The sequence below is a fragment of the Mangifera indica genome, unplaced genomic scaffold (assembly GCF_011075055.1).
Source record: "Mangifera indica cultivar Alphonso unplaced genomic scaffold, CATAS_Mindica_2.1 Un_0044, whole genome shotgun sequence".
In the NCBI taxonomy this organism is placed as follows: Eukaryota; Viridiplantae; Streptophyta; class Magnoliopsida; order Sapindales; family Anacardiaceae; genus Mangifera; species Mangifera indica.
The window spans coordinates 152551-170920 of NW_025401136.1; the positions used below are offsets into that span (position 1 = coordinate 152551).

The window sequence follows — 18370 nt, forward strand, 5'->3', positions numbered from 1 at the left end:
ATTAAAAATCATGATAAAAAAATAAGAAAAATAATTATACGAAAGAGAAGTTGGACTGAAGAGTTAGGATTATAAGATAGATTATCGAACAAAATGAAATGGTGAGGTTAATCATGAATCCGATTAAAAAAATAAAATAAAATATATAAAAAAATGTTTTTATATAACATAATTTTTTTATAATTTATGTTATTATAATGTTATTTTATAATTTTAAAAAATAAAATAATATTATTATATCTTGATAATTTTTTTGAATTAAGTTTAATTTTAAATAAAAATTGTTATTTAAATATTATAAAGATTAAGAAGTACTTTGACGCAAAGAAAGATTGGGAAGGAAACTAACTTTTTTAATAAAAAATTAGAATAAAAAGTATCCATCCCTAGAATAGCATTAAATTAGGTGTAAGTATTTCTTGGACATTGGTCCAAACAACGGCAACAGTAGCCGCAGGTGGTAATGATTAAAAATAATAAAAATAAATAATACGACTTTTACAAAAAATAGTAATTTGTCTTCACGAACAGAGTAAAAAGGTTGGTGAAGAAATTGATGACGTAAACAATACGACATAAGATGACGCGCTTGAGAGTCGCGTATAATTGAATTAATAGTGCATGCGAATCCAGCGTAGGATCTGAGCATCAAAACATATACCGGGTTGGCAGCACTTAGAAAAGTTTTATTTTGCTTTGTCGATTAATAAGCAAATTTTCTTAAGTAGATTCACGTGGTAGACTTTGCTGAGAGACACCGGGTAAGGCACTAATAAATTGAAACCCTTCGGAAAAAATAATAATAACTTTTTTTTTTTAATTTAATATTAAAAAAATTATTAATTTTAAAAATATAGTTAAATCTATTTTTACTGATAAGATCTTTCAGTATTCACTTACTGTTTGGTATTCCAATTAATACATATGCTGTGGTTACAGGAATATATGTTCAATGAAATGTCAACTGACTCTGAAACTAAGCTGTCGGGTGCTTGATAAATTTTTCAAGATCCGTAAAACATTGTTCCAGCCCAGCCATCGTTTTGATAGGGGAAATTGCTTATTGTAAGACCAAACCAAGATTATTGGCACCATGGCTGCGAGAGACTAAAATATTAGTATGCCACTCCAAAGGAAAAACTAGATAAGAGACTATTTATGGCAGGTCTAGAGGTAAAAGATGGTGCACACCCCTAAGGTCAAAGACGAAACCAACCAGTCCTTCAAATGCAAATTTCACTGTAGAACAACCAAGATTATTGGCCGGTAGGCACAAGAAGACTACAATCTTGACAGAATTGCAGACCCAAAGACATGACACCAACGAAACAAAAATCCATTCAGTTGGGACGATATGAAATGTCAAGACCAGATTAAGCCATTTTTACAATCAATGAAGACCAGAATGCTCTTTTCTTTCTCCATTGAAGTCATTGCATCATCCTAACAGGCATAGTTTGAAGATATATCACACTCAATTGAATAAAATCGATAAAAATTCGTGTCCAGTGTTATTTTTTCAGACCCACTAACTTAATCCTACAATTACTACAACAAATATCCCTAAAAATCTCAAGACAATAGCAGAAAAGAGGCTTCTTGTTCACCTCTGAAGTTTGGATTGCCACACTCACGTCGAGCTCTTAGTTAATGAGTGAAGCTTAGCTTCTTCTTTGGATGCAGACCTTCTTCCTAACACACAAATGGGGGTTTATAAAAATTCTCTACAACATAAGAATCAAATTCACATAGAACCCAGTTGTTAAAGACAAGCCATTTAATTTGATCTAAAAAGTTTCGGCAGATAGCATAAACACATACAACATTCGGATCATTGAGCTGAGCCTGCAAAATGCTTCAAGTATGCTTCGCCCAGAATGTGACCCAACTTGACCTGGGCTGCTGTAGTAAGGTGAAGGTGATCTTCTTTGAGCTCCAACCCCTTGGCATCAACACACACAACATTTGGAAGATTTATCCCCATTTGTGCCTCCCTAATTTTCTCCATGTATCTTTTATCCCCCGATGCTATTGCCACCTGCACAAAATTTTAACCATTTGATCGATACACTAAATGATCAGGTGAATTTAATGGAAAATTTTTAGTCCAATCCAACCTGAATTATTGGGAGTGAAGGCAAACCCAGATCTTCCCTCACATTATGAATCAGGGTTTCCATATTTCTCTGGTACGCATCAGCATCTTGCTGAGTAGACGTGTCACTCTCTCCTTGGTACCACAGCAAACACTTAATTTCTCCGCCACTCTTTACACTTTCTTTACTCCTACTCACCATGTGCTCATATAATTTCTCGCCACGCGCCCACTCTCTGATCGCCGTTCCTCCCACTGCACACGGCACCAGCCCCACTATGGTCTCTCCACCCACCCGCTCCCTCACCAGATTGGCGAAAGACATCCCCGGCCCCACCCCACAGACCTTTGCAGTGTCGATGTCAGCGTGGAGTGGCTCACGCGCTTGTTCCCAGTTGAGCTTGGCGCTGAGACGGAGGATGGAGGGGTGAGATTGGCATTCTGATGGGACTACTCCGTCCCAATGGCGGTGTTTGTTTACACCACCCCGGCCTGCCATGTTACTCTGCCCGGACAGGATGAAGATCTGAGTTGGGTCTGGAATGGTAGAATCCATTGTTTCGAAACGGCTGACCTTGACGAGATTTAAGGAATTTCTTCAATGGAGAGTCGAATATAGTTCCAGCAGAACAAAGGAAAATGACGGTGAAGATGGGAAGCAGATCTGTTGCGGATGCCATGGATTGATGGACAAAACTAATTATATGACCCAATTTGATGCCATCTGTAAAACCAGCCCACTAAGGGTCCAAATTGAAGTAAAGGCATGTTTGATTTGTGAAATTCTAAGGAATGCAGATGATCTGAGTGTATCAAAATGGGTCAAACCCAAATCTGGCAGTGGGCCACGTTCGACCAGGCCGGGCTGGGTTACATCGACTTCGGTGCAGTATACTATGTCTGTGGGCCAGATGAAGCCGAGACCCACACAATTATAGGCCTTGCAGACCAAGTCAACCAACAAAATTACTAAAACCCACAATATGATCAATAATTTATGCGGTCATATCATACTGAATCCTTAACAGAGTTGTCTATTAATTTTAATAAAAAATGACAATTTTTAAATAATTTCTTTTAGATTATGTTTTTTAATAAAAAAATATGTTAGAAAATTAATTTATGATTAAAAAGAAAATAAACTGTATTTATAATTGGTAAATTAAATTCTTATAATTGACCTCCACTATATAAAATAACCAAAACTTATGTTTACTTTGTAATCAATCTCACCTACCAACAAAATTCTACCCTTGTTCTTCACTTTCTCGAGACAGTTCCCTTCTATATTACAAGTAGATGGATTATGGGTGTCCATGATTACATGTTATTTTTCAACCAACCGATGTGGGTTTATTTTGCCCGACTTGGTGGTGAGATTATACAAATACTATCAGAAGAAATTTGGTACAGAGTACGTTAACAGTTGAAGAGAATAAAGAGTATTGGTCATGTTTATCAAACTGTGTAGCTTTGCATTGGTGATAGGCTGAGCCACTACATTTGCTCTATAAAAGTCAAGCTGTAGTCTAAAATAATATCAATAAAATTATGTATATTTATTTTAAATACATAAATAAATAAATAAATTAGTATATGAATAAATAATTTTAAATTAAAAATAAAATAATATTCTATTATATAATAATATATATATATAAATATATACTTATTTATTTATTCAAAATGAGTATATATAATATTATTTAAATAATATTAGTAATTTAATGTCCCGAAGAAACTATTCACGGCATATGAAAGATGGGTAAAGTAAAGAATCTCATTCTGTTCACCTAGACAACTTTAAATAATAACTTTATAGTGTTTAGTTTAAGTATTATAATTAAAATATTACCAAAAAGATTATCGGATATCTTGTGTTCTCTTTATTTCTCTTCACATGTTGCCTTTATTATGTTTTGTAAATTTTGGATTGGCCAAAGGACTATTTTCCACCCAAGGATTGTTATTTTCTTAAGTATCCTCCCTTTAACTTTAAAAATTTTAAATACTTACTTATAAGTAGTTAAATTTAATAGTAGTAAGGGTAAAATCGTTATTTTATCTATAATATTAAAAATAAAATAAAATATAATCTCTTTTTTCTCCCATAAACTTTGAAAACTAAAAGTTTTTCTCCAACCAAAGTTTTAAAAAATGACAGTTTCCCCTTAGGGTTTGGTTTCCAAATCTCTGACGCTAAATTCGACAATATTGTCAACTGTCTATCCCTCCCGAAACTTTCTCTTTCTCTGACGGTCTCTCTCCATCAATTTGGACGTCCATTCGTTGTCAATATTCTTCTAAAATATGAAGAGTTTCATTGGGGAAGACGAAGAGTTTTGCCTTCCCCGACGAAGTTCTTCGTTTCTCGTCGTCTTTTAAGTCTCATTCGATACTGATCGGACGTCCAAATGGGTGGAGAGACACTGTCGGAGGGAGAGGAACCTTCGAGAGGGATAAATAATCAACAACAACACTGGATTTAGCTTTGAAGATCTAAAAATCAAACCCTAGAGGGAAATTGTTATTTTTTAAAACTTAGGTTGGAGAAAAACTTTTAGTTTTTAAAGTTAGGGGGAAAAAAGAGATAAAATTTTAAAGGTTTAGAGTTTCGTTAAATTTAACTACTTATGAGTGGGTATTTAAGATTTTCAAAGTTAAAAGGGGATACTTGGAAAAAACAGCAATCCTTGGGAGGGAAATAGTCCTCTGGCCTTTTGGATTTTGAAACAATTCAGATAGCTCCTAAATTTTGTTTCGACAATTTAAGGTTAATTTTTTAACAACATCAACAACTATAAAATTGACCAAAATTTTATCAGACAGAACTTCGGGCCGGGCCGAAGTTGATTACTGGGCTAATTAGGCCCATTATAAGTGGTCCCAGCAGCAAGTGTTCTTTTGAGTATAGTTGCTTCGCTTTAACCAAGTATCTTCAATCGTTAGACATAATTGTAAATTATGCAAGTGCTTTTGTTGCCGCCCACCGGTCGCTCCTGCATCCTACCGCCGGTAGTGGGGCTGTTTCCCTCCCACCGCCGTATCTCCAGCAATGTTGGTGTGTGTCCGCCAAATTGTTTCTCCTCTGCCAAAACCCTTCAGTCTTCTTCTAATTGTGGAGGATCAAGATACTCTGTCACTAAACTCGCTTCTTCTCCGGTCACACCGGCTTTTACATCTCGCATAGAAGATTCGGAAAAGGCAAAACTTGCCCAGGTTTGTTTGCCCCTTCTCGCGTTTTATATCTTTATTTCTGTGATTTGTTGCTTAGATAACGTGGGAAATAAAAAGAAAGATGTTTATTTTCTTTCTTGAAGCCTTGGTTAAGCATAATTCAACTAGGGTTTTGGCTTTGTTAGATGTTTTATGATTAATTTACCGGGACAGTGGACGCGTATTTGATAGAGTAATGTCTCCTGATATTATAATGCATGTAGCATTCGTTTAAAAATTCCAATCATGTAGCTGTTAATATGGATGGACCAGATGGTTAGACTAATAAGGTTGGAAATTGTACTTTGTATGTTTTGCTTTACTCCAGATTTTAGTAAACGTTACCAATTTGGTGTTGTAACTTGTAACTGGCTTGTCAATCTACTATAGCCCTCACCTTTTCTTACAATAAAGACCCAGGAAGTTATAGAGCAACATGTAATTTGGGTAACCAAATGAGGTGTAAAATTTGGATGGAGAAAGTTAGAAAGTTACCAATGCATAAATTTTGACTTCCGGTCAAGATTTTCAGATGTTGGTTAGTTTATTTCAGTTTACTTTGTAAGCAGTTGTTAAGCATTGTTTATGTTGAGTACAAGTCAAGTGGCGTCACCATGTTGATTCTGTCAGTGCTTTTTAGGGTTTGGGAGATGTTTGTGAACTTAGTGAATTAACTTGCATGCATATTGTAAAACTCTCTGAGTTTTTTTTTAATAATTTTTTCTGGGTTTTTGATTTTCAATAAGTAATATTTTTGTGATGTTGATTTACGAGTAACTATTTGGATATATATGATAGAGATTTTCCTATTACATCTCTGTGATAAGTTTAATTTCTTGTTAGGCCTTTTGATTTTCAATGCCACAGGTTGCAAAGAGATTAGAGAACACATCAAGGAGTTTCAAGCGGTTGGGTAGCTTAGGGTTCTGGGGGCAGCTAGTGTGCACTGTGGTGGCTGCAGTGATTCTTTCTTTTTCAATTGTTGTTACTGGGAAGATCACGTCTCCTGCCACCTTCTATGCCACTGCTGGTGGGATTGCAGCTGCATTTATTTCAGTGTTTTGGTCATTTGGGTATATTCAACTTTCTGAGAAGCTTCAGAAAACTGCTAGTGACCCTTCCAAGGTATGTTATATTGTTGTAGTCACATAGCAATCTTAACGTTCTTCTCAAATATTATAAAAAAAATCAAGTTCTGGTTTGTTACACTTAAGTTAGCACTACTGTCAAGATGTAGGGTTTTACATTTGATGATATCCAACATTCCCTATCACTTAACTGAAGTAAATATTAATTCTTGCTGGGCATAGCTCAGCTTTTAAGCTACTGAAGGATCTTAGCTTATGTGGAATAGAAAGTTGTTTTTTTTATGGTATGACAAATTAGGTTTAATTGAACTGAAAACAAAGAACCAACACTTAATTCAAGCAGTATCACTGTGGGAAGAATCAAATACTATCTTTCAGCTTTGCAATAGTACACTTATTTTTACTTGTGGCAGTTTGTATACTAGTCTTTGTTATTTTGTGCAATCTTATTATCTAAGAAAAAATTGTTTGTGTTTGTTATTATTATTATTGGTCAGTTTTTAGCGGTAATAATTGACATGATTTCAATAATTTTAAAAAATCTCCCCTTGGATATGTAGAAGAGCAATTCATATCTTATTAGATGTCTACACTGAAAGAATCACTTATTGAGCCATGACAAGTGCTTCCAACTTCGGTTTGATGCATAAGAAATTAACACAATATTCTTTTTTAAGTATTTAGCTGAAGTTTATGATTTTCTGAGGTTTCAGGCTCCTCCTCGTGCTGATGTGGTGAAAAGCTTGAAAAATGGCATAATATTAAATCTTTTGGGAATGGGTGCCGCTATTCTTGGAATGCAAGCCACTGTCGGACAGTTGGTTGCAAAGGCTCTTACTTCCTCAGCTAATCCATATTACCAGGGAGTACCTCCTGGCTACAGTCCTGTTCTGGCATTGGATGTATTCCTTGTGCAGGTACACTATTGACTTCAGCTGATACTACTTTTTGTTAATTTTGGATATTTTGATTTGTCTTATTGTATATATCAGTCGGGGACCAATTAATTTATTCTTGTTTTTAGAATTTATTCAAACAGAAGAGAGAAATAAAATTAAAAAAAAAAAAGAAGGATCTAAAATTTATAATCTATATCACAAAAAAAAAGTCCTGCCATTGTCCTGGACTTGGATCCATTGAAAATTCTCCACAGAAACAGAGTTTGAGTAAATCATAAGTGGAATCAAGAGAAAAATAAAGATTTTATGGTGGATTATTTTTGGTGTTATACTGTGTTACTAAAAGCTCTGGATGAGTCTTTCAGGCTCAAAGAAAAAAATTGCAGCTTCTTTATTTTCTTGTTCTATCTTGGAAAAGAAATAATGATTAAGAAAATTTACTCTGGACTGACTCTTTTTAGTCCTATACAAAGTTGCACAGGCTATTCAAATTGTACTTTTTTTAAAATTGAATTTGGTGTGTGCTGTTGAGCATGTAGAGGGATGTTTGTCTCATGAGCCCCAGTGATTCACTGGGTCAGCAAAATGATTAAATTAGGTTAAGGATATCTTAGTTCATCATCAACTGAATTGCAGATTCAAAGGCAGCCAAGTTATCTCAGCTGGTTAAGAAACTGCAAAATTTGTGCCATTTTATGGATATTCAGTTGGCCCTGCTCACATATGCAAACATGAAAACATCATTTTAGTGTTGGTTTTATTGTTAGTAATTTTGTGTTTCCTCTCATCTATCTATTGCTTGTGTTGTGCAGGCATCGGCAAACACAATCCTTTCTCATTTTCTGGGGCTTGTTTTCTCATTGGAGCTGCTGCGGTCAGTGACACTACCAGCTTCACCAGTTCCCAGGGTTGCATAATCTCCAACTCCCAGGGTTGCATAATCTCCAACTGATTAAACATGATGTATGTGATTGCTACTAGGAGAAGCATGATTTTGAAGATTCAATAGTTGAAAGTGAAGTATTGCTTGAGCTCATTATATATTTCAATTTCACAATTCTATTATCTTGTTTCTTATACATTTGTTGTTGCAAATATATAAGTAACAAAGGCTTAATTATTCCAACTTTCTATGTGGAGAACTAACTTGGCGGTTTCAGACTTGCTGCACAAATTAAATAAATTTCTTGAATTCATTAATTTGAAAAAAAAAAAAAAGCCCACATTAAATTAACACATGATATGGAAATTTTGAAACTTAAATATCATTTCCAAAAACCAAATGTCCCTCTCCCTCAAACAGAGGATTTCTTTCTAATGGAAATGATAATGTAATCACATCATTTCGAAAACTGCATACCAAGAATATTGATTCCTAAACAGGAAGGCAGTCGAAAAATTGCATGTTCTCCCAACCGTTAATAGCTAAAGAGGTTGGCCCAGCTCGTTAAAGGCAATCATGCTAACTGGGTTTTGATGTGAAGTCTGAAAGCATCCTACCAAAAAGTATCCAAAAAATTTCAAAGTTAAAAACCCAGCTCCGCGCTTCAAATCCAATCCAAAGAACTTCAGTTTCACAAACAAATAGCCACCTGTATCAAGTACAATTTATGCTTTAGTACACATCCAGAAAAGATGAGATAGTTAAAACATGCTAAAAAGGATGGAGACTTGTGAATGGGAAAACCAAACGCTATAAATGGTGGAAAATTAACAAACTTGTGATTGTGACAGTAGATACACAAATGGCCACAATCAATTCATTCATGGCTCAAATATGTCCAGTCATAAACGAATATATTCTAAGCATACTACTGACATAAACAACTTGAAATTAACTATGGTTATCAAATGTTCAAGAGGACACCACACCAGAAATTAATTAGTAAAAGATAAAGACAGACAGCTCTATTCCCTCATCAGTGGTAGTTACTCAAAAAAACACCTGATTAGAGGGTCATCCCAACAAAAACAAGTAACCTTCTTGCCATGGTCTAGCTGATTTCACTGCAAACAGTCCTTTGTAAAGACCCAATAAGACACTATATATTTCAAGCATGTTTAAGACCACACCATGTCTTAACACAATCACATAACTCTGACATGGTCCAAACATAAAACTGTTGTATTATTAGCAACAAGAAAACAAAATCTACAAATGGAATGTGGATTATATTCTCTAGATCCTCATTCATAACCACATCGATACAAGGAAGATAGGAAAGGAAGGAAATTTTCAAATCGTTTGAACATTACAAACTGCTAGAATAGAATACCATTTAGCAAAATCAAGATTTTAATATCTTCTAGCATCTTAGTAACCACGAGGTGTTTCATTCTTATAAACTCACTAGATAGTTACCACTATAACTGAAATACTGTGACACAGAGACATGCAACTATTATGGATGAGCAGTCTCTAAAAAATGGAGAGATGGCAAATGCAAAAAGAACACTCAGTTTTCATAAATTGCAGCATGCACCATTTACAAACAGAGAAACTGAGCAAGAGAAGCAGACTTGCCTACTGAGTTTTCTTTTCTTTCTTTTGGGGCAATGGAATCTTTTTTAGGAGGTTATCATCAATTTTCCTCTATTGTTTGGATAACTCTCTGTGTTTGGCACAACTTTTCATCAATGTGGTCTTGGTACTTGTCATACAGCACAGGCATAGTCAAACTAAGAAGAACCCCTGCAAAAAGATCAAAAAAGAATTGTAAGCAATTCTAAAGAATCTTACAGAAAATACAACTAATTAGCAGAGGACTAACCAATACAGACAAATGTGAAAAAGTTGAAGAGACTACCAATGAAAGATATCACCAACAACACAAAAGCAACCTTATGACAAACCCACATCACAAAGAAAATATTTCATTTCAAGTTTTGTCCATTAATAAAATGCTAACAAATCCAATTTCTCATAAGAAAAAATTAGGAGAATCAGCAGCCAACCTGAAGGAATATTTTCAAATTCCTACCCACAGCAATATCATGAGCAATTGACAATGCATAATTGACCCAAACTCGCATCACATGGACAGCCTTTGCAACTGAATGATCTGAAATTTCTAGATCAGAGATGGGAGGCAGAGGCCTGAATCACAGCATCACTATTTTAATGACTTAAAACCACCCATGTTACTTTCCATTTTTAACATCAACTTCCCACCCAAGTCAATGAATTACATATAAACACCCGTGAAATTGAATACTCGCTAACAATGATCACTCTGGAGTCTGGAGGATATATACAAAGCATAAATACCAAAAGTGGTATTCAAATTAACTACCTGTTGAGAAGGGAAGCAGATTTGCACCAGAGGAAGAGGATTGAGACCAGAAGAAGCAACACATTAGAAACAAAAGACAAGAGATTATAACCAGCTCGTTCAAAGAGGAACCATAAAGTTGTTGCCGAAGCTAGCAATACAATCCCTGCACAATATTTTTTCTACAACAAAGTATCAGCAACTACTCAAACACAATAAATGATCATTGAGTTACAGATTATTTAATAAACAAGAAAATCAATGAAACATTTACGCAAACAAGTGTTCTTAGATATAAAACTCGTGGGATTTCTTTGTCACAGTTCACATTAAAAACATTAAAGGATAAAAAATTCAGCCCCACAAGTGTCATATCTTACTTGTACAATACCATAAAGTGTTCCGTCAACATCGATGGTTGGCAATACGAACGTACAAGTAGAGATTCAACAAACAATGGAATTACTCAATCGTAAAAGCAAATCAAATCTATTAAGTAAAAAAATTTCAAGATAAATTCGTTTTCCAACGGCAAAATGAAATAAACAACAAAATATATATAAACATACATATGTGTACACATATATGAATGTATCCTATAAATGACCTAAGCCACCGCCGAGAGTTTGATGGGCAGACAAGCGAAGAGAATCTTCCATGGCCGTAAAGGTTTCAGGGTTTCTGATTGAAACTGAAACGTAGGGGGAAGGAGGAGAATGGAGAGTGTACTAACGAGGAAGAGTTGATGCTGACAAACAAAACAAACAGGAACTAAGAATTCAGTTGACTAAAATTCTACCGTTCCGACTTGGCCCAACAGAGGGCCCACAAATATTTATTGTTCTCTTTATTCAACAAGAGATAATAATTAACAGAGGTCTGCAGTGGGAACTGCACCGCGAGCCTTTATTATTCAGTGAATAGCCTGGCAGACCAAGTCGAGGCCGGTCTGGTCTGGCCTGCCCTGTTAACACCTCTAAGTCTAACCACACCTGTCTCTCTACACGAACTAAGTCAATTCATATGGATTTCTCACGCCCGCCATTGTTTTAAGTTCTTTCTTAATGAATCACATTTGAAGAATTATTTCTATACAAGTACGGTGATAATGTTTGCAGGCCCTATCACATAGCAACTATTTTCTTTTTTAGCTTCGGCTAGTTATAACGTAGTCAAAGAACTATTTTCCTCTTAAGATTTAGTGCTATTTATACATATACGCACATGATTGATAACAAAATTTAAATATTTATTTAATTTTTAATTTATTAAAATACATTCATAAATTTTGTACATTAAAGGATAAAAAGTTCAGCCCCACAAGTATCATATCTTACTTGTACGATGCCATAAAGTGTTCCGTCAACATTGATGGTTGGCAATATGAACGTACAAGTAGAGATTCAACAAACAATGGAATTACTCAATCGTAAAAGCAAATCGAATCTATTAAGTAAAAAAATTTCAAGATAAATTCGTTTTCCAACGGCAAAATGAAATAAACAACAAAATATATATAAACATACATATGCGTATACATATATGAATGTATCCTATAAATGACCTAAGCCACCGCCGAGAGTTTGATGGACAGATAAGCGAAGAGAATCTTCCATGGCCATAAAGGTTTCAGGGTTTCTGATTGAAACTGAAACGTAGGGGGAAGGGAGGGAGAAGGAGGAGGATGGAAAGTGTACTAACGAGGAAGAGTGATGTTGACAAACAAAACAAACAGGAACTAAGAATTCAGTTGACTAAAATTCTACCGTTCCGACTTGGCCCAACAGAGGGCCCACAAGTATTTATTATTCTCTTTATTGAACAAGAGATTAATAATTAACAGAGGGTCTGCAGTGGGAACTGCACCGCCAGCCTTTATTATTCAGTGAATAGCCTGGCAGACCAAGTCGAGGCCGGTCTGGTCTGGCCTGCCCTGTTAACACCTCTAAGTCTAACCACACCTATCTCTCTACACGAACTAAGTCAATTCATATGGATTTCTCACGCCCGCCATTGTTTTAAGTTCTTTCTTAATGAATCACATTTGAAGAATTATTTCTATACAAGTACAGTGATAATGTTTGCAGGTCCTATCACATGGTCACTATTTTCTTTTTTAGCTTCGGCTAGTTATAATGTAGTCAAAGAACTATTTTCCTCTTAAGATTTAGTGCTATGTATACATATACGCACATGATTGATAAAAAAATTTAAATATTTATTTAATTTTTAATTTATTAAAATACATTCATAAATTTTGTATTATGTTTAAGAAGTTATATTATTATTTTATTAATAATATCAAAATAATTAAAATTTTATTTTATTTTCTTTTTTAGTTTAGAAAACTAATATTTTTTTTTTTTTATAATTAAGTTTTAAAAAATTTACTTTTTTTCTTAGGATACCAAACTTAAAATCCAGTTGCTTTCGCCAATGAGTGACAATCCTATAACAGACAAAAGAGTCGTTGCCTTTTAGAGAACAACAATGATTATCTAGATCTGAATGACGTTTTATTGTCTAACAAAATTTGAGGCCTCCATATACCATTGGTGGCTAGAGGGAGGGATGAAAAAAAACACTTAGGAATTGCGAAGGAAAAAATCATTTTTCAAATTTGAGATCCGAAGGTGAAATATTAATTTTCAAAACCTAAAAAAGAAAATAAGATAAAATAAGATATTTTTTTAATATTATTATGAAATGATAATTTTATCTTTATATTTAACGATAATTTTAACAAAAATTTAAGGATAAAAAGATATTAAAATTTTTTATTTATCACAAATATGCCTTTGGGATTTTGAAATAAAACTTTAGAGAGAAATAATCCTTTTGTCTATAATATATTATGGTAAAGAGCATAACGTGAAGTATTATTAAAGGAATAAGAATAGTTGGTATAAATTTGTTGGTATTAAAATGAGCATGCACGCACGTGTGGAGAAAGCCAGGCTTTAGATTTGATTTGGTTGGACTTTGGAAGAAGGAAACATCCAGGATTGTTCATCACCCACGTGTTACCCCCCTGCTTGCTTGACTTGTTAATTGAAAATTACTCAATAACTTATATTCAATGGGACTAATTTTTAAAGATTATTGACATTAATATGTACAGTTTTATAATATGTAAATTGTTGTATGATTGCTACTTTAAAACCAACATATGATTTACGGGTTTGCTTGTCGGTATTTGTCACGAAGTTCATTGCATTTAACCATTGAAAGTATAATTGCTTCAAGTTTAAATTATTAGGAGGCCAAAAGACTAATTCCCACCTAAGGTTTGACTTATTCTTAAACTCTCACGCATCAGATCTTAGAAATCTAAATACTTCTCTGTTATTTAATTTCGGTTAAAATTTGTTATTAACTATAAAGGTAAAAATATTATTTAACCAATAATATTAAAACACTAAAATTTTGTCTTATTTTTTTCTTTTTGTTTAAAAAATTAATAATTTTTCTCTTATCCAAAAGTTTGAAAAATTACTTTTCCCCTTCCCCAGGGTTCCATTACTTCCCCTTCCTTCTCTAGCAACCGTTCTTCGGTCAACTTCTCATCTGTCTATGCTCTCTCATGCCTCTTAAATGAAGGTGCAACCATGAACGCAACAAATAGAAGTGGCTTTGTCGAAGATTCGTGTACGATGAATCAGTCTCTTCAATTGATTACCTTAGAGTCTCCCCTTAGGGTTTGATGTACATCTTTGAAATGACGAGAAGGGATGTCAAGAGAGGAGAAATCGTGTGTGATGTCGGAGGAGGATAGCTCAAGTGTTGGAGAGAGGGCAAGGTCGATGTCAGTTCAGACTTAAGCAAAGGAGGAGGAGGAGGAAGAGGATGTTAGAAGGGATGCTGAAAAATGAAGTTGAAGAGGGGGTAAAATTAAAGTTTTCAAAAGTTTGGGGTGGTTGAAATAGAAAAAAAATGAAAACCCTAAATGGTGGAGAAAAAAGTAAAATTTTAAAACTATATTAGGAGGGAAATTATAAATTTTTAAAAGTAAGACGAGAAAAAGTAATAAATTTCTTTTAAATAAAATAATTAAATAACATTTTTACTCTTCATACTAATAATAAAATTTAACATAATTTAGATAATGGGTGAGAATTTAAATTTTTTAAATTTTGTGGATGCAACCGGGAGAGCATACTAAACTACAGGTGGGAATAAGGCTTTTGGCCTTATTAAAATTGTGTTTGGTGGAAACATAAATCACAGAGATTCTTCAGGAATTACTTGGATAAGTACAATAGATTAATTGGCTCTCCGACGATTTTAAATTTAAAATAGGCCGAAAGACTTATTCCCACTAAAGGTACAATGAAATCCCCAGCTTCTATCCTCTCATTTTTTTAAACTCAAACACTCGTCTATAAACTAAAATTTGTTAAATTTTTTAGTTATAGTTAGGGTACAATCGTTATTTAATAATAATATTATAAAAAATAAAAATTTATATCATTTTACCTTTTTAATTTGAAAAATTAACAATTTTTCTCTAAAATTAAGTTTTGAAAAGTGACATTTTCCCCCCACTTAGGGTTTTCGAATTTTGCTAGTGAATTTTCAACCAATAATGGCCAATCTCTCTCCTTCCCGGTGTCGTCTCTCTCTCCAGTGCTTAATATATAATCGATGACCTCTAGAGTTAATGAAATTCAAAAGAAGAGTCGAAACTTTTTGTTTGGATCTTCGTCGTCCAAATGAAGAGATCGTTCTCATTTGGAGGAGGACAACTCCTTGTTTAGACCGTCGTTGTTGTCTAGACGAAGCTGATTTTATTTGAATGACGAAGATCTAAACGAAGAGTTTTGATTTTTCGTTTAGATTTCATCAAATTCAGACATCGTTAGTTGGATATTAAACACTAAAGAGAGAGAGAGATGACACGAAGAGGAGAGAGAGATAGGTCGTCGTTGGCCAGAAATTCGTCGATGAAATTAGAAACCCTAGATAGGGGGAAAATGTTACTTTTCAAAATTTAATTTTAAGAGAAATTATTAATTTTTCAAATTAAAAGGCTAAAAAGATATAAACTTTAAATATTATTGTTAAATAACAATTTTACCTTTAATCATAACTGAAAATTTAACAGATTTTAATTCATAAATAAGTGTTTGAGTTTTCACAAATTAAAAAGTAAGAATATACAATTTTACTATACCTTGGGTAGAAATTAGTGTTTTGGCCTTTAAAATACTTTGAATAATTTAATAACTCATAATTATTGTTATAATAAATGGTATTAGATTCTTGATCCTTATCTTTACATAAAAGATAAGGATATCTAGGTACCACTAATGATAGAAACAAAAGATTAACTTGGACGCAACAATCAGCATAAAGGCTACAGTCAAACAAACAAAACAAAGACGTTTCCTTTCGTTGATCTAATCCTTTGGTTTCATTATTCTTCCTTTAGGCTGACCCAAAATGAACCTCAAATCTCTCATAATTAACCAGCAATAAAAAAAAAGTTTGTTGTTTTAATTAATATAATTAAAATTTTTTAAATTATCAAAGCAAACTAAAAAAATAATACAACCAATGCAACGAATTTTTTAATTAATAAATTAATATTACGTGAATTGAAATATAAATTTGTAATTTAAAATATTTTCTCAATTCAATTTGAAATATGAACCCCACTGTTACGTAATTCGCTTGCAGTCTCCGGCTGGTCAGCTCACTGAAATCGATCTTAATTAAAGACAGTTTTTGACGGGTTTTGCAATGATAGGAAATCGGTGACCGCCTCGTGTCGGTGACTTAAAGGCCGTTAGTATGTCAGGTTTCCAGGCTGGACTGACAACTTCTCAGTCATATCCGTTTTTCAATTTTGGAACCGTTGTTGTCGTTTTCTCCGCCTCACCCAGCTCCTTCCTTTCCCCAAATAACACAAAAAAAAAAAAAATCTCTTTCTTTTTAATTCAAGATTATTTTATAATAATTTCTAACTACATAAACAAAGATCGCAAAGATAAATTCTGAAAGAAATTAAGGATTTAACGTTAATAATATCTGAAAATTATTATAAAATAATTAATTAATTTTATCAAGTTTAATAAATCTTCTTTGAAATTTTAATCAGTAAATTATAAAAAATCCGCACGAGTAAAAACCAGTCAAAAGGTCATAATCAAGGCTTTCTCTTAAAATATTAAAGAGCTGACGTGACCAGACTTGGACGTTATAACAGCTGTAAAATATTAAACCGGTCACCTAGTAGTACCGGTCATCCCATGAAAATAACGCTTATTACATGTATCGGTTAACAGGCTCAATCAGTTACCCTAACCCCCTCCCTTTATAAACCAAGCCCATCAGCTCCTCGTCTGTGTCCTTAACAACAGTTTCTCTCTCTCACAATCTCAACCGTCTCTGTGAATTGTCAATGTTAAGATTCAGTTAGGGTTGTTCTTTTTGTTGAAAATTCGACGTATGAATCTGGTTTTAGCGACCGATCGGATCAAGGGGCCGTGGAGTCCTGAAGAGGACCAGCTGTTGCACCAACTCGTGCAACGTAACGGCGCGAGGAACTGGTCCCTTATATCCAAATCGATTCCGGGCCGGTCCGGGAAATCTTGCCGGCTGCGGTGGTGCAATCAGCTATCCCCCGAGGTCCAGCACCGTCCCTTCACCTCCGACGAGGACGAGATCATCATGCAAGCGCATGCTACGTTCGGCAACAAGTGGGCGACCATAGCGAGACTCTTGAACGGCCGTACGGATAACTCCGTAAAAAACCACTGGAACTCAACGTTGAAACGGAAGTACGCGATGATAACCACGGAGGATGATAACGACGATATCAACGAAAGAGGAAGAGATAGTTTTTATCCAGAGAAGAAAAGATCTGCGCCTGGTTCGTTTTCTGGTAATTCATCGAGTCCGTCTGGATCCGACGTGAGCGATTCTGGTCTACCGGCGATGTCTAGTTCGGATATGTGTGGGTCTGTTGGGACGTTTGTTGAAACCGAGAATGGAAGCGATAAAAACATCAATAATAATGGTGATGTTGCGTTCAATGTATCGACTGAACTTACTTTGAACTTACCTGGTAATGAATCGAACGATTTGACTCAGTGCTGGGTACCAAGGGAGGTTTCACAGAAGGAAGAGAGTAGCACTGATTACAATAATAAAACGAGGGTAGTTTGGCCGGAGTTGATGGCTTTGATGCAAGAAATGATAAGGAAAGAAGTGAGGAATTATATGGAAGAGGCAGTGACTAATAATGGGATTAAGGGGTGACTTAATGGAAATTTGGGTAACTGAAAAAACAAATTAAAATTGCCGCCTTTAAAAAAAGTTCAAGAGATAGAGAGCTGAAGGTAATGCATTTGAATTGAAATTTCAGGAGAAAACGTATCGGTTTTCTGTTTTCTTTTATGGCAAATTCATATCCCCGCTGCCGATTTTCTAATTGTTTTAAACTGATGGAAATCATAAAGCCTTTTGTACTTTTTGCCTTTTATTTTATTTTTATGAGTTTAATATATGCTTTTACAAGTGTTATATTTTATACTGGAATTGTTATTTAGAGGTTTTTTTTCTTGTAATCTTGAAAAATTATGTATTATAGTTACTAAAATAGAAACTAATTTTGAATAAAATTTAACCAATATTATATTTTATATTAAAAATTAGTTAAATTAAATGAGCATCATATGCGAGAGAGCGGATGACAGGACACCGATTTATCCAATGTTTTTTTGCAGGAAAAGTGATTATTCCCAAGATGAAATGACTGTGTTGCACCCAAACTTGTTAGAAATGACACGATCGCAC

General features: G+C 34.3%; 3 protein-coding genes and 1 pseudogene across 4 annotated transcripts; 2 read left to right on the top strand and 2 right to left on the bottom strand.

Moving 5' to 3' along the window:
* Positions 1-1315: 1315 nt before the first annotated feature.
* On the bottom strand, positions 1316-2762 carry LOC123206644 (probable carbohydrate esterase At4g34215). Of its 2 annotated transcripts, XM_044623838.1 has the most exons (3): positions 2118-2762; positions 1822-2038; positions 1316-1692 (listed from the first exon to the last, which is right to left on the bottom strand). In XM_044623838.1, exons 1-2 carry the CDS (start codon positions 2649-2651, stop codon positions 1832-1834), a joined length of 741 nt encoding a protein of 246 aa, XP_044479773.1. In that variant the 5' UTR covers positions 2652-2762; the 3' UTR covers positions 1316-1692; positions 1822-1831. The 2 variants fall into 2 exon arrangements, with proteins under 2 accessions (XP_044479773.1, XP_044479772.1); XM_044623837.1 differs by having other exon boundaries at positions 1316-2038.
* Positions 2763-5014: 2252 nt separating this feature from the next.
* LOC123206643 (protein TIC 21, chloroplastic-like) lies at positions 5015-8424 on the top strand. Its single transcript, XM_044623835.1, has 4 exons — positions 5015-5314; positions 6179-6436; positions 7113-7316; positions 8111-8424. The coding sequence occupies exons 1-4, from the start codon at positions 5060-5062 to the stop codon at positions 8213-8215; spliced, it is 822 nt and encodes a 273-aa protein (XP_044479770.1). The 5' UTR covers positions 5015-5059; the 3' UTR covers positions 8216-8424.
* Positions 8425-9822: 1398 nt separating this feature from the next.
* On the bottom strand, positions 9823-12367 carry LOC123206651 (annotated as a pseudogene).
* Positions 12368-16939: 4572 nt separating this feature from the next.
* Positions 16940-18104, top strand: LOC123206655 (transcription factor MYB44-like). The gene has a single exon (XM_044623851.1). It carries the CDS (start codon positions 17021-17023, stop codon positions 17831-17833), a length of 813 nt encoding a protein of 270 aa, XP_044479786.1. The 5' UTR covers positions 16940-17020; the 3' UTR covers positions 17834-18104.
* Positions 18105-18370: the final 266 nt, after the last annotated feature.